We start from the raw sequence: 13,642 nt of genomic DNA on the forward strand, positions 1-13,642 counted from the left end.
TATATATATATATATATATATATATATATATATATATATATATATATGTACAATACGCTATCATATTAGGTAAAAGAGAATTGGTGTGTAATAAAAATGATAATTTTCGATTCAACTTTTAACATCGTGTATTTGCAAATGATTGAACGCAATTTTTAATTTTAATCATTTAAGATAAACGTCCTGTTCATGAGAACAGGAACTTGTTACATTGAATTCTTTCTCAGCTTTCCGATATTAAACATTATTACTTCATTCGCTTCGTTCGATGTAAATCCAAGTGTTTGTTAACGCATCGGTCTTCTTCGAAACTGTTCTACCCCCCTCCCTTTTTTAGACGCAAAACGTGGATATTTCGCATATTGATTTCGTACATTTTATGTGTTGTTGTTTCTTTTTTGTATTGCATGATTTATAAGCAAAGTCGTACATAATTGTTACGAAATAAACTAAAAGACAACAATGCTGTTAAATCCAGTGGTTGAAAACAGACATACGCAACAGCGTTAAAGATGATTAATACGATACAAAATGTATACTAACGATTACAATTGTATCAAACACATGTAAAAATAGAATGCACGTGTACGTTTCCAAACATATATGATACGATCGAAAATGAAAAGAAAAGAAAGGTGCTCTCTTTGCGATTTTATTCATAGAATCAAAGTATCAAATGTGTACCAAACCAACCGACCGGAATATGTATACCTTTCACGATATAAACTTACACACTACAGATTACACACGCTACTAGCTCTAGCGATATGATCTGTATATGCGTCTCTCTATACTACTTGTTTCTTGGCGAGGACTTATTTTATCATTGAATCTTCGTTTCTTCTACTACGTGATCCGAACTAAATTTTCAATTAGTCACGCTTTAATAGATTTAATTAAAAGGGCTATTTTGAAAAACTCGATCGTGTGCCAACACGCGCTATTAGAATAACTTTATTTTCTACCGTGCGCGTAATAATTAGCATAAGTAAGTAAGTAATACCTATGTATTTCTAGAGCGTATTTCATAACGCTTTGGACGTATGTATTAATTCGTTTTACTTAAACGAATTTCTAAGCGGCTACAAAACCTCTCGCTAACTGTTGGTTTGTAACAAATTTAACATTTTCGTCGAACAATCGATGATATTTATTGTGGTATGTTTTGCTAGATCCCCTTGGTTAGCTGAATCCACAAATTGGATAGATCCCTTTCCAATATACTTCGACACAATCTATATTGCTTTCCTTCAGGTACCTCCTTCGCGTAACGATTTTTGCTGTTCCAGAAGTCGTTCCAAAGGAGATGGACCAGGTCCGGACCATAAAGATTGCTGACTCAGTCGAATTTTTGCTTGATCTTGACTGGACAAGTTACAAGCTTGCGAACTAGATCCCCAAGTGTTGTTACTGCTGAACAATGAATAGGTGTTCCCCGTACTGATCGGTTGAGTCGATTTCAAGTCTACCTGTGGACAAATATAGAACGGTATCAATAGTATTTACAGATCGATAGATCGAGTCGCGAAATACGACGGTAATACATACTTCTAGAGATCCGGAATGGTCGTAATTGTTTCCAGCCGTAAAGTGTTGTTTGGTATGTTGCGAATCCGATTGGTAATTAGAAGTTCTCAGTGGAACTTGCGAGATCATATTTCCAGGATTGCCGGTGTCCTCCCAATTGTGATAGTTCTCGACGATGGACGTATCTTTACCGTGCAATTGCGTATCTCCCGCGGTCGTGCCCCAGCAAGGTACCGAAAGCTGCGATTGTCGCGTGTCTTTCCACAAATTGAAATTCGTAGTCTCGTAATTATGGAAAAGCGGATAATTATCCGCTGATTGCGACGGACTCTTCGATATGCCCACCTGATTGCCGAACGAAAATTCCAGCATGTCCGAGCTTTTGTTGTACACGGATGACGGTAACTGTTTCGGTGATACATGACCGAAAGCGTTTTGATTAAAGTCATTTTGGTTAAAATTAAACTGGAAGCTTGACGTAGTCGTCGGGCTTAACGTATTACCCGGTACGTTCGTCATATTCGGCATATTCGGGACCACCATAGACGCGGCTTGATGAAGCTTCTTTTGATATGTATTCAACGTCGACAAAGTAGAAGCGTTCGCGTTCGCGATCGCTGAACTAGTTAGACTACCAACTTGATTATGTAAGGGTATCGTGCTCGGTCTAAGATTGGTCTTTGCAAGAGTTTGCGGTTGCACGGTCAAGTTGTGATTCTGTTGAATGTCCAAGTTGTGACATTGTTGTTGCATGCCCATACCTTGTTGCATACCAAGATTTCCAGCCTGAGAATGCTGAGAGGTAATATTCTGCGAGACATTTGGCAAAACATTCTGCTGGGTAGACGGCGAGGAAGAAAGTCCAACGTTTTGATGCAACAAAGAATTCTGCGGCATACCGTGGATCTGCATTCTCTGATGCAAAGGTCTGTTTTGATTGGACGTGTGTTGTAAAGTTAGATTTTGCGAGATTGGTTGTTGCACCGAATTGCTAAAATGTCCCTGAATCGGATAGCTCGGCATATTTCCTACGTGGTTAGTCATATAATTTTTCGTAAACTGCGGATTTTGTACATTGAACGTTGGACTTTGGTAACAAATGGTTCCCACGCATTGAGATATACTCGATATCGGAGCTAACATCGCAGAAGTTTGCTGTTCCTTTGCGGCGAGATGGTTGATTTGCGATGGTTGCGAGACAACGTGCTGTAACTTGGCTGCTTTGGTTTGGTTTTGAGTAGAAGCGATCTGACTTTGTACGGTAGTCGGGGCGAAAGGCATTAAAGGTAACCGATTCTGAACGGTGACCAATGTACTCGCGGACGCGTTAGGAACATTGCTCGGTTTCGATCCTGCTTCTCCGATAGCTGACAACATATTTTTATTTCCGGCAGGCACACTCTTTACCGGCGACGTCACGCTCGCCTTAGCCTTTTTCTCGTTTTCTTCTTCCACGATTAACGGAGACACATTTTTAAATGTAACTTGTTTTTGTTCAGTTTCGGCGCGTCGCATAATAGCTTGCATCGCGATATTCTGCCTTGGTTTTCTGGTTACAGGTAGCGCGCTGCTGCTTTCAAAATTGTTACATTCCGTATTAGAATCCTTGCTGCGCTCCAACGAACCTTGAGGCTTCAATATACCTATTCTTTTATCCAACGTATTTTCCAACATGTCGACGTCCGTAGAACCTTTGCTGCTAGCAGACTCCGAAAACACCGGACTAGCCGATACCGTTGACTGTCTTTCTTTGTTTAGACTGAGTTCTTCCAGTTCCTTCATCAATTCGTTACTCGGTCCGCTTCCTTCGTTCATAGAGCTGAATCTGTTATCGCCTTTTTCTTCTCCTAACGTAACAGCGATTAAAGGCGAACCATTGATTCTATATTGGGCTAAACAATGACCTAAACGAAGAATACGAACAGCCCGTAGTTTATTGTAAGCTTCGGTATCACCCTCTAGATCGGTACTTGTAAATTTCAAACACTCGAAACTCTTCTCTAATGGTAAGAAACCTTGTAAATCACGATCCTCTGGCAGTGGTACTTTAACGTACTGATCGTAAGGGAAATCGACCACACAATTCTGCAAGGCGTTTAACAACACGCAAAGGCTAGGCCAGATTTGAAGTCTCGACGTAAACGCTACTTCCTCCAAAACTGTGGGCTTCGTATGGATCCAATCAAGGCACAGTTTTATAGAAGGCAAAGCGAAGTACTCGACGATAGAATTCTTTATGGTATAGACAGGTAGTAATAGAGCGGATAAACTGCCCGCTATGAGATCCAAAATGCAATCTCGCGCTATTTTTTCATCGAACGTAAATTGTTCATTTTTCAACGATTCGGTACTACCAACGACGACGCTCGTCGTATGTTCCAAGGCGTACAAATTAATTACGAACATTTGTACGAGCATCCAAGAGCTGAAACTTTCCGTCGCGACCAAAGCTGTCAATGTCTCCGTCAATAATTTTGCGTACGTAAATGCAACCTTCGAGTCCCCGAGATTGTGAATAACACCGTGAAGCTTCAAAAAGACTGCTATGTACTCCTGAGAAGTTAATTTAGTTTTCCCCTCGATATTTAATGAGGTGTCGTTCAAGGCGGAAGATAACGTTTTCGCCAAGTTTGTCGTAGCCACAGGGAAAGGATGTTTCACGGCGACGGATCGTGTATAATGAAACACGGTTCCCAATTTGTTGCCGCGCGATGCTTCGAGAAGGGCTAATTGATTGTACGGTTGTCCACTGGACGGTGATAACGATACCGCGTGCCTGTAGAACAGCTCTGCTTGTTTACTCTCGTTTCTATAACGAGCAATATCCCCTAAATGCACAAGGCAATATTGGCACGCGTAAAAACACGACGATTTATGAGGCACTGATAATTTTTCAACAGCTTTCCACGGTGACGTACATCCGTAAATGTAGCCTTTCCTGAAAAATACAAACTTTGCATAAAAATTCACAGATATTTTACCGAAGTACGGATTCCAAGTATACGCATACGCATAGCACGATAAGTCCTACGTTAATGCTATTTACAATTAATTACCTCCTGAACGGTAAATCTAGATCGAACGCGGTACAAATTTCCTGCAGTAACGTTAAATAGAATCCGCTTGCTGCCTCTAAGCACCAACTAAGCAAAGCCTGCGATTCTCCACGTTTTGGATTTTTCCTATCCTTAGCTTGCGACTGCAAAGTTGCTATGTAATTCTTAAATCCAAGGTTCCAAAGTTCCTGTTCGACCTTTCTATCCAATGCATATTCCAGATCCAATATAAGAACTTGTTGATATATCTTCTGTAGCTGTTGTTGACATACCCATGCATCGCTATCATTCAAAAGGTCTTTACAGCGTTGAACTTTATCCTTTAATGGCTCGGCTTTCCTAATAAACGTAAAAACCGTATTAATCCTTATTATGAAACACTATATATAAGATTACGTTGCATTTAGAAATTATATTTTTTCTTCTTCTTACTTTAAAGCTTGTACAGCTGCGTTTAGGCCCATATTCTGTGCACCTTGACTCGTTAATACAACACGGTTTGTCTATACAAACGCACAAGTTAAAGTAAACTTTACTCCATTCTATATATAAGAGAAATTATATTTTATATACGCCGATTTGCAAAGTATCCCAACGACAAGGTATACATTTCTATAAACACGTGTGCTTCGTGCAAACTACATATATTTGAGAATGAAAAACACTCGCGTAAAAACATCATAATTTTGTCAAATTGTCTAGATACAGCACGATACACTGAATTTTAATTACCAATTTTCTTAATTAATTTCTTTCACGACATATGAATGTTTTATTATTTAACACGCGTAAAATGTCGAATAACACTCCGTGTATCGTGTACCGATCAAATTCAGAATTCTGTCGATGAATCAAAACGATTACGCGTGTTTTTTTTTCGTATTATGAATCTAGCCCCGACTCGTGCAAGGGAACTTGCCGAATAACTATATATTGACCGAAACATTTATAGACGTGACGTTTCAATAAAACAAAACTTTGACAAACGTTTAAAATAATACGATTTACGGAAAGCACGAAAGTCGATATGTGTTACAATTGAAAATCTAGGTTAACTATAGCACAACGATGATACATCCATGTAACGAAGGCACCTCGAATAGAATCAAATTTACAGCCGATTCGAGAATGGAAACATGTACGGACGGGAAATTTCATTCTGTACGTTTCGAAAACAAAGAGGGGACTTACATTCACATATTTACATCGAAAAAAAAACATAAAATGCACCACATTACTGATATGTGCTTCGCAGCTAGCAGCGATGAAAAACTGCACCGCCCTCGCCTCGCGTTAAACATTCAAGTTACTTGCTTTCAGTCTTAAACTCTTTGCTCTTCGGTGAGACACATCGAAAAGCTCGATAGGTGCAAATAAAACTGATGGAAACAGATGGAAACGTACTGTTACTATCGTTATCGATGTACTACACATGAATCAAATATCGAACTGGAGATTACATCGCGAGAATAATTTACAAAAAAATCCTGTAACATGCCTTTCGGAGTTGTAGACTGAAACAAATCGACGCTGATCGTCGCCAAAGGCCGACGGCCGACGATTAGGGTTACGCGATTCGAAATATCAGGTTAGAACTGTTACAAGTGCTTGTTGCTGATTGCCAATGCCAGTTCATGCCAGTTTCGTCGAGTTCTGCATAGTTCCACATTATTCTACAGTTCTACGTGGTTCTACGTGGTTCTACGTGCACCGCTACCGAAGATGCTCTTTACATACGTTTTTACGAAAATTTGTACACGTTTTCGGTGTGATCATAACGGAATGAATAATTACCGATCGTTGTCGTTAGTACGTACACCTTTTACGTTATCTACGCTAATTTCCAACATGTTTGATAAATCGTTGCAGCGTGTTTAACTTGTTTAAACACACATGGGAATTAACAATACGCACGACAACGTGAGCGGTAATGCAACTCCACGTGGACGTTGACATTTCCGGTGAAATGCAGTTATCGCATGAAATACTTTTTTTCAATTGTTGATATTGTTACTGGGTATAAACAAGAGAAGCAACTACCTAGAGTCCCCGTTAAATGGAAACTTTCAAAAGCAACGTTTTAAAAACATGTCATTCATTTATAATAGGCAAAGAATACATCTCTTTATTATAACAACTTAGTAACTATAAACAAATATTGACATCGCTCAATTAAAACTTTTGCAGTACGTTTAGATAATTTGTTTATGTTGCGCTATGTACATACATTCTTAAATGCTTCTAGTAAATGGGCCCACCGATTCCATTTTATTTTGGGCCTTGCAAACATATAATGTATCACTGTTTGGTTTATTTCAGAGTCGTTCAATTCTTCTCGACAAGCAGAAGCAAACAGACATGGAAACCAAACGAAAGGAAGTTATGGCACGTGGTCTTCCAAAGCAGAAACCATTGAAAGGCGTTAAGCAAATCTTTGTTGTTGCATCCGGAAAGGGAGGTGTCGGTAAATCTACCACCGCTGTAAATTTATCGACTGCTTTGAAAATTCTCGAGCCAAACAAGTCTATCGGCTTACTCGATGCCGATGTATTTGGTCCGTCGGTACCTCTGATGATGAATATAAGACAATCCCCTGTAGTTAACAAAGCAAATCTCATGGAACCACTTGTAAATTACGGAGTAAAATGGTAAGGACACGCAAATTACGTGTTTGCGTACGCTATAAATCAAGATTGTTAACTTGTTTTTGTACATAGCATGTCAATGGGCTTTTTAATTGATGAAAAATCTCCCGTAATATGGAGGGGATTAATGGTAATGAGCGCAATCGACAAATTGTTACGCCAAGTAGCATGGGATCCTCTGGATTATCTTGTCGTAGATACCCCACCTGGAACAGGAGACACGCATCTGTCCATAATACAGAATCTGCCAGTTTCCGGTGTGTTATTGGTAACTACGCCACAAAAGGCTGCCGTGGAAGTAACTAGAAGAGGCGCAAGCATGTTTAAAAAGCTGAATATTCCAATTGCTGGAATTGTAGAAAACATGAGTAGCGTTACATGCCCTAAATGCAGTAACCAAATAGCTCTTTACAACGGTGGAGTAAAAATGATGGCTGAAGAACTTGGTATTAAATTTGTAAACATATATACACATTAACGTAGATTTGTAGCTTCTGGCATTTCTTTTTAGGTGTGCAAATCTTACAAACGGTACCGCTGTCCGAGAATATAGCTGAAAGTTGCGAAGTTGGTAAACCGATTGTGTTGTCTGCTCCGAATAATGTTCAAGCCATTGCATACAAAGATTTAGCGAAACGCGTAATTTCATTCTTAGCTAACCAACCAGTACACGAAGAATGATACTATTTCGAACAGGTACTTGAAAGTTTCTTTTCGATTGTCAATTTTTATTTGTAGGCAATTCGTTTCTTGATTTACTACTGCATTTACACCTTGCGTTACTTAACCTTTAACTACAGCACGCTTCAACAGAAAAGCGACCACAGTGTTACACCGCAGCCGCGAAAGTAAGTCTCGGTACAATAAAAGCAAGAATAAAATTACCGATTTTTACTGAACATTGTTTTCTTCAAACTATACGCTGTAAGTTGTCCAAGTAAATACAATTTTTTATATACAGCATTTGCAGTCAAAGGTTAATCGTACCGCAAAGGAATTCCCAAAATGCTGATCAATTTTATAGAATTTATTTCTAGCCCGTAACTTTTCTGTTATCTTTCTTAACTTTTCTGTTATCATTTTTATCCCCGCTTACTCTGGTACCTTATCCCCTCTCTTGACAGTTTGCCTCTATGCTACGAACTGCGAAGGTAAGTCAATTCACTCTTCACTCGTCCTGCCTGTTTCTGAATGACTCATCGCGAGTATTTATATTGTGCGTAGTATTTAGATTCTATATACGTTTAATATAGCTTGCTGATATTAAAAGAATCGTCCGAAATAATATCGGAGTAACACGTGTCGAGTGACAATAAACATCGTCGCGTACATTTTTAGAATGTATGTGTTTGTTTAAGGATATGGCGAATTTGTATTAACCATGATCTCACTTAGAATAAGGCAATTCGTAACATACTCGATGTCACTGCAAAAGAATTTATGTAAATATAGCTCACAAAAAAGTGTCATGTTGTCTTGTACTTTAACAAGACAGCATGATTTAATAGTGACTTTCTACTTTTTTTTTCTTTTTCTCTTTCTTTTTATAGATCCAGATTCTGAGATGAGAAATAAAAGTCCCACTAGCATTCAGTCTGATGTAAATGCCGAGGTTTATGACATTCCAATGAATGTACTTATCAGGCCTATTCCTCCGATCGTAGACGAGGAAAAGGTTCAAAGTTTAATGGACACATTAAAAAATCCCGAAACGGAATCGCTTGTACCACCAATCGATGTCCTGTGGATCAAAGGTAGCGAAGGTAATACGTTTTTAATAATTTTTAGTAATCTTTTGTTTATACTAGAAGTATAAGTAAATAGCAGTATTCGTATTCGTTTATATAATTTTATAACTTTTCTCGTTACAGGTGGAGATTATTATTATTCCTTCGGCGGTTGTCACCGATACACAGCCCATCAAAGACTCGGAAAACCATTCATAAAAGCTAAACTAATACAATCCACAATAATAGATTTAAAATCATACCTTGGTGCTTCTACGCCAAACTTAAAGTAAACACGTTAGTACGTATTTCTTTGAAATGCCGTACGAGTGGATTGCCGGAAAACAAAATGATGGTTTATTACTAATTTTGTAGTATGTTTTTACCATGTTTTCCACCAACCACGTTTTTACTGTAATAAATAAGAATTCATTTTAGCCCATATTTGTTTCAAGTCCTTTTATTTCTGTAATCAGTACAAATACGTTATACGTGAGAATATGTCACATTAGTGTTGTACTCGTGGAAATTCGGCTTTCAAATATTGTAAGTTTGCACTTACATACCAAATACTTTTAATCGTTTTGCTAAGGCAGTGCCAGCTAAAAATCCACACATAATATCGTCCAAAAAGTATCCACACAATTCCTCCAGCAGTATGTGCTTAAAGTGCTTTTTTCCAATATGGACTACACGTAATTTTAACCTTTGTGCTTAAAATAAGTATACACGCGTTCATATGTTACCGATAACAAGATGTAATTACCCGCGTTATAAATATAACGTTACACTTAATACAAACACACCTGTACAATATACAAGTCTTTTACTACCAACGAATCTATCTATCGTGCATTGTGAGCCATTTATGACAATAAAAATGCTATCAGCTATTTATATACGTATATGTATGTATGTCGACGTGCGCGCATTATATCTCGTGTTATGTTAATGATACTGTTACGCATTACATTTTACGAGAACGATAAACACCGGTGAAGCGCAATAGATATCTCTACTTTTCCGTTTTTGGCGATGTCATAGATCTTGCTCGTGGTTCTGTTTTCCTCGACTCTCTTAATATTTCAGTTTTGACTTCCTCCAAATCAAATTCGGAAATAAATTTTTGTTTCAATATATAAGCGGTCGTCTTATTATAATCTTTGCTATTTTTATCAACGCGAACATCCTTCACGTTCCTTTCGTGGAAAATTTTCTGATCGGATTCTTTAATAAAATATGGTTTGTAATTCTTAATCGTATTCGCAGTTACCGCGTCCGATACATCACTGGCCACAGGAGTTTCGCGCATATGGCTTCCAGACCTATTGCTTTTCAAATGATTAGGTATGACTGATTGTTGTAAATGCAACAGTTGCGTATTGGTAACCTCACAGTCGATTTGCATCATAGTTATATGATTTGCAGGCGTTGAAAATGTTTCTGTAAAAGTTCCACTACATTAATTCTACTATGTGAACTTTTCTATTGGTTATATGTTAATACGAATATAAATAAGATGTTCTATTCTTACCGTTCATAGGTAACGCCGGAAGAACCAACGACATTCTTGGTCTACCTGTACTGTTTTTGTTCGAAGCTGGTAGAAGCAAATGCTCGCCGCTAAACCAAACGACATAAAACGTGTCGTCCCTTCTGCCTAACGCTTCAAATAGAGAAGCATGTTCTTTCAGTGTTGGAGAAAAAACTTCCACCGCGTTCGATATCGTCGAGCCTGCTGTTTTTCGATGTACTTCGGATTTGTTTTTTCGGGATAAGTTTATTTTTAGTTTATGTTTATCTTTAGTTTTTCTTTGCATCGCGTACGGCGATGATAAAAATTCTCCTAGAAGCTTAGAATCTGTCTTTGCCTTTTTAGGTGTAGTCCAATTATATTGATCGGATTCACCGCCGATCCATCGTCTCAATTCGTAATCTAAACGAATCGATTCACTTTGATTGATGTGCATTGGACACATTGGCTGAGGAATCGACGTATTTTTACGAAAACTCTCTTCGTCTTCTTCGGGAATTTGATCTTTAAGTGTCCAAAGTAACGTTCTGCCACGTCTGACATGTGTATTAACAGGAACATCGGCAGACAACATATTCAACCGATTACTTTGCAAAAGTATACCACTGTGTAACAAAAGAAGCTTTACTTTTGAACCTTATTTCGTTAAATCAATTTAATAAACATTTATTCAATTATTCGAATACCAAATTCATAGATGTCCGCGAAAAACTTACCTAAAACTATTGACATTTAGGGAAACCATCAAAACCATTCCCAAAAGAATAGCAACATTTTTCTTATTCGCATTGAGATTCATACCCCTGAGTTTGATACCAGTACCCATCGTATCTTCTAACCCCGCGAGTTTCTGTTTCAAGTTCGTATTTTCCTGATACAAGCGCAATTTAATTACAATCATTTATTCTAAGGCGACTAACTTATCGCACCAATGTACTCATTTAACTTTATCGTAATTCTCACCATTTTCAATTGTTTATTTTCATGTTGCAATTCGCTAATTTGTTTCTCCAACGAAGACACGTACTCCTTTTTCTTCTTTCGCGAAAGACAAGCCGATTCTCTATTTTTAATCATCCTCTGTTGTCTTTTCAATGCTTTTATTTCGCATTCTTGTCGTCCAGCGTAATTGACTATATCTTGTGCCTCATTTTTTATAACGATCGGGGTATAATTCGAGTTCTCTGTCTTGATAACTATTGGCCTGCAACCAGATGCGTCATTTTTCACAACTATAGAGGCGCATCCAGTTGTTCCATTTTTAAGAATTAAGGGTGTATCGGCAACGGTAACTGACGGTTCCCTTCCTGGTATACACGCGTCTGGCACATTATCCGTTACTTTCACATGATTCTCTTGTGGTATTTTGACCGTGCTAGCTTCTGCCTTTATCTGCAGTGGTGAAAACTGTACAGATGCTTGGTTTGCGATATTCCCATTGGTCGGCAATAAATGATAGGACGTGTAATTTTGCTTAACTTTTTGGGTAAGCGCGACAAAATTTTGTGTGCTCAAAAATATAGTTTTCCGAGGCTGTTCTGAGAAGTAAAAAAACATATAAATACATAATGTATAACATGGGAATAAACGTAAACATTAATTAAAACAAATTAGTGCTTTACCATCAGTTGTGAACTGTATATTATCCTTTGGTTGAACTCGAACATGTTTAGCCAAATTTTCTTTAGACAGAATAAACTTTGTATGCTTTTCAACCTGAGATTTAAAAGGCATAAGCCTTATTTGTTTTGCAATGCTTGTATTCAATGTCGGTTCAGGAGATACGGACGGGGAAATATTTTGTGGAGGTGAAATTGGTGGTGTTTCTAAAGTTGACTGCAATAAAACAATGCATTAGATGTTAAATATAGCGTATGCAATTATATTTAGACAAGTCAACCCTACCTTAAAATCATTTCCAGGAGTAACAGAGTCTATTTCCATTTGTGATTCCGATGTACTAGATTCTGAATGACTCAACGCCGGAGATAAGGGTAGATGTACGTAAGGGCTCGCAGGCTCCAATTTAATTTCCATGTTTACATCATTGGTTAGATCTAAATTTGTATCTACAAATAATATAACATTCAAATATTCATAAATTCCTAACAAAATGGAAACTTAACTAAACGAAATGATACGTTAAACGTCTACCTGAATTTTGTTGCAATACATCTATGGTAAAATCCTCGAAATTAGTCGCAGTTTCTCCCAAAGAAACATCTTTCGTAATTTGATTTTTAAAATCGTTGTCTGTTTCCGAAAGCACCTCGGAATCTAAAAGAAGCGGCATACCTAATTCGGAACTTAACGTCTGAAATAAGTCATCCGAAAGAGGCAAACAATCGCCATCTGTAGAGAAATGCATTTTGTAACTACAACCATTATTCGTAAAATTGAATTGCGGAAAGGAAGAAGTACAGAATAATAGGTAGACAAAAGATATATGTATGTATATTTTATTTGAAGAGCATATGTCTTACCGCCGATAAGTTCTAAATCTGGAAACATTTGAATTTCCGACGGTGCGACGCCACTCCACTGTACATCTTGATTTATCAACATACTGCGCTAAATGCAGGTTTCTTTCAAACAAAAATAATAATAAACTACGAAAACGCTAATAGTTTGACAGAGACATTAATAATCTATTATTCTAAATAATGACGAATTCAGTCGTTTTACCGGCATCTAACTACGCGAGTAAGTTGTAATCAATTCTCAACGAAAACGATACAACTCACAAGGACACATGTTGATTTCGATCAAAATATTATTACATTGCGTCCGGTATCTCTATGAACCACACGAACTCAATGACAACGTCATACAGGTAGGCGTAGTACTATCTACTATCTTACTGTCTACTATGCTACGACACACTACACGTAAACACAGTAAATATCGGTATGTGTCAGTAAGACTGTAATTTTGTCACGATTCAAACATTATGTGAGATAGAGTACTTATGTAAAACACGAATCACATACAGGGTAAACCTAAAATCACTAGAATTTAATCAAATAAGTGCCGATGTCGTTGACCAGCCAATTCATAAAACATCACAGAACTATAGTTCAGTGGAATCAAAGAGTATTAGACTAATACTCTTTGAGTGGAATTTAGTACCAGTGATGTGAGGCTCTATACACC

General features: G+C 37.7%; 4 protein-coding genes and 1 long non-coding RNA gene across 15 annotated transcripts; 2 read left to right on the plus strand and 3 right to left on the minus strand.

Moving 5' to 3' along the window:
• Nucleotides 1-114: 114 nt before the first annotated feature.
• On the minus strand, nt 115-6,212 carry LOC128880695 (uncharacterized). 5 transcript variants are annotated; one of them, XM_054131030.1, is made up of 5 exons: nt 6,082-6,212; nt 5,016-5,086; nt 4,584-4,922; nt 1,549-4,465; nt 115-1,469 (listed from the first exon to the last, which is right to left on the minus strand). In XM_054131030.1, exons 2-5 carry the CDS (start codon nt 5,045-5,047, stop codon nt 1,251-1,253), a joined length of 3,507 nt encoding a protein of 1,168 aa, XP_053987005.1. In that variant the 5' UTR covers nt 5,048-5,086; nt 6,082-6,212; the 3' UTR covers nt 115-1,250. The 5 variants fall into 5 exon arrangements, with proteins under 5 accessions (XP_053987005.1, XP_053987002.1, XP_053987001.1 ...); XM_054131027.1 differs by lacking the exon at nt 6,082-6,212 and adding an exon at nt 5,775-5,915; XM_054131026.1 differs by lacking the exon at nt 6,082-6,212 and adding an exon at nt 5,822-5,886.
• Nucleotides 6,044-7,909, plus strand: LOC128880698 (iron-sulfur protein NUBPL). 2 transcript variants are annotated; one of them, XM_054131034.1, is made up of 4 exons: nt 6,044-6,171; nt 6,903-7,231; nt 7,301-7,674; nt 7,740-7,909. In XM_054131034.1, the coding sequence occupies exons 2-4, from the start codon at nt 6,942-6,944 to the stop codon at nt 7,907-7,909; spliced, it is 834 nt and encodes a 277-aa protein (XP_053987009.1). In that variant the 5' UTR covers nt 6,044-6,171; nt 6,903-6,941. The 2 variants fall into 2 exon arrangements, with proteins under 2 accessions (XP_053987009.1, XP_053987008.1); XM_054131033.1 differs by lacking the exon at nt 6,044-6,171 and adding an exon at nt 6,178-6,392.
• Nucleotides 7,036-8,252, minus strand: LOC128880701 (uncharacterized). Its single transcript, XR_008457898.1, has 3 exons — nt 8,114-8,252; nt 7,263-7,434; nt 7,036-7,176 (listed from the first exon to the last, which is right to left on the minus strand). It is a non-coding gene; the product is annotated as an uncharacterized LOC128880701 (long non-coding RNA).
• LOC128880700 (sulfiredoxin-1) lies at nt 7,782-9,399 on the plus strand. 5 transcript variants are annotated; one of them, XM_054131036.1, is made up of 4 exons: nt 7,782-7,924; nt 8,353-8,379; nt 8,779-8,991; nt 9,100-9,399. In XM_054131036.1, exons 1-4 carry the CDS (start codon nt 7,906-7,908, stop codon nt 9,246-9,248), a joined length of 408 nt encoding a protein of 135 aa, XP_053987011.1. In that variant the 5' UTR covers nt 7,782-7,905; the 3' UTR covers nt 9,249-9,399. The 5 variants fall into 5 exon arrangements, with proteins under 5 accessions (XP_053987011.1, XP_053987013.1, XP_053987012.1 ...); XM_054131038.1 differs by lacking the exon at nt 8,353-8,379; XM_054131037.1 differs by lacking the exon at nt 7,782-7,924 and having other exon boundaries at nt 8,379-8,444.
• Nucleotides 9,400-13,424, minus strand: LOC128880697 (cyclic AMP-dependent transcription factor ATF-6 alpha). 2 transcript variants are annotated; one of them, XM_054131031.1, is made up of 8 exons: nt 12,973-13,419; nt 12,644-12,841; nt 12,395-12,558; nt 12,112-12,325; nt 11,453-12,027; nt 11,206-11,360; nt 10,490-11,094; nt 9,400-10,398 (listed from the first exon to the last, which is right to left on the minus strand). In XM_054131031.1, exons 1-8 carry the CDS (start codon nt 13,052-13,054, stop codon nt 9,971-9,973), a joined length of 2,421 nt encoding a protein of 806 aa, XP_053987006.1. In that variant the 5' UTR covers nt 13,055-13,419; the 3' UTR covers nt 9,400-9,970. The 2 variants fall into 2 exon arrangements, with proteins under 2 accessions (XP_053987006.1, XP_053987007.1); XM_054131032.1 differs by having other exon boundaries at nt 10,229-10,412; nt 12,973-13,424.
• Nucleotides 13,425-13,642: the final 218 nt, after the last annotated feature.

Source organism: Hylaeus volcanicus, chromosome 8 (genome assembly GCF_026283585.1).
Source record: "Hylaeus volcanicus isolate JK05 chromosome 8, UHH_iyHylVolc1.0_haploid, whole genome shotgun sequence".
NCBI classification, from domain to species: Eukaryota; Metazoa; Arthropoda; class Insecta; order Hymenoptera; family Colletidae; genus Hylaeus; species Hylaeus volcanicus.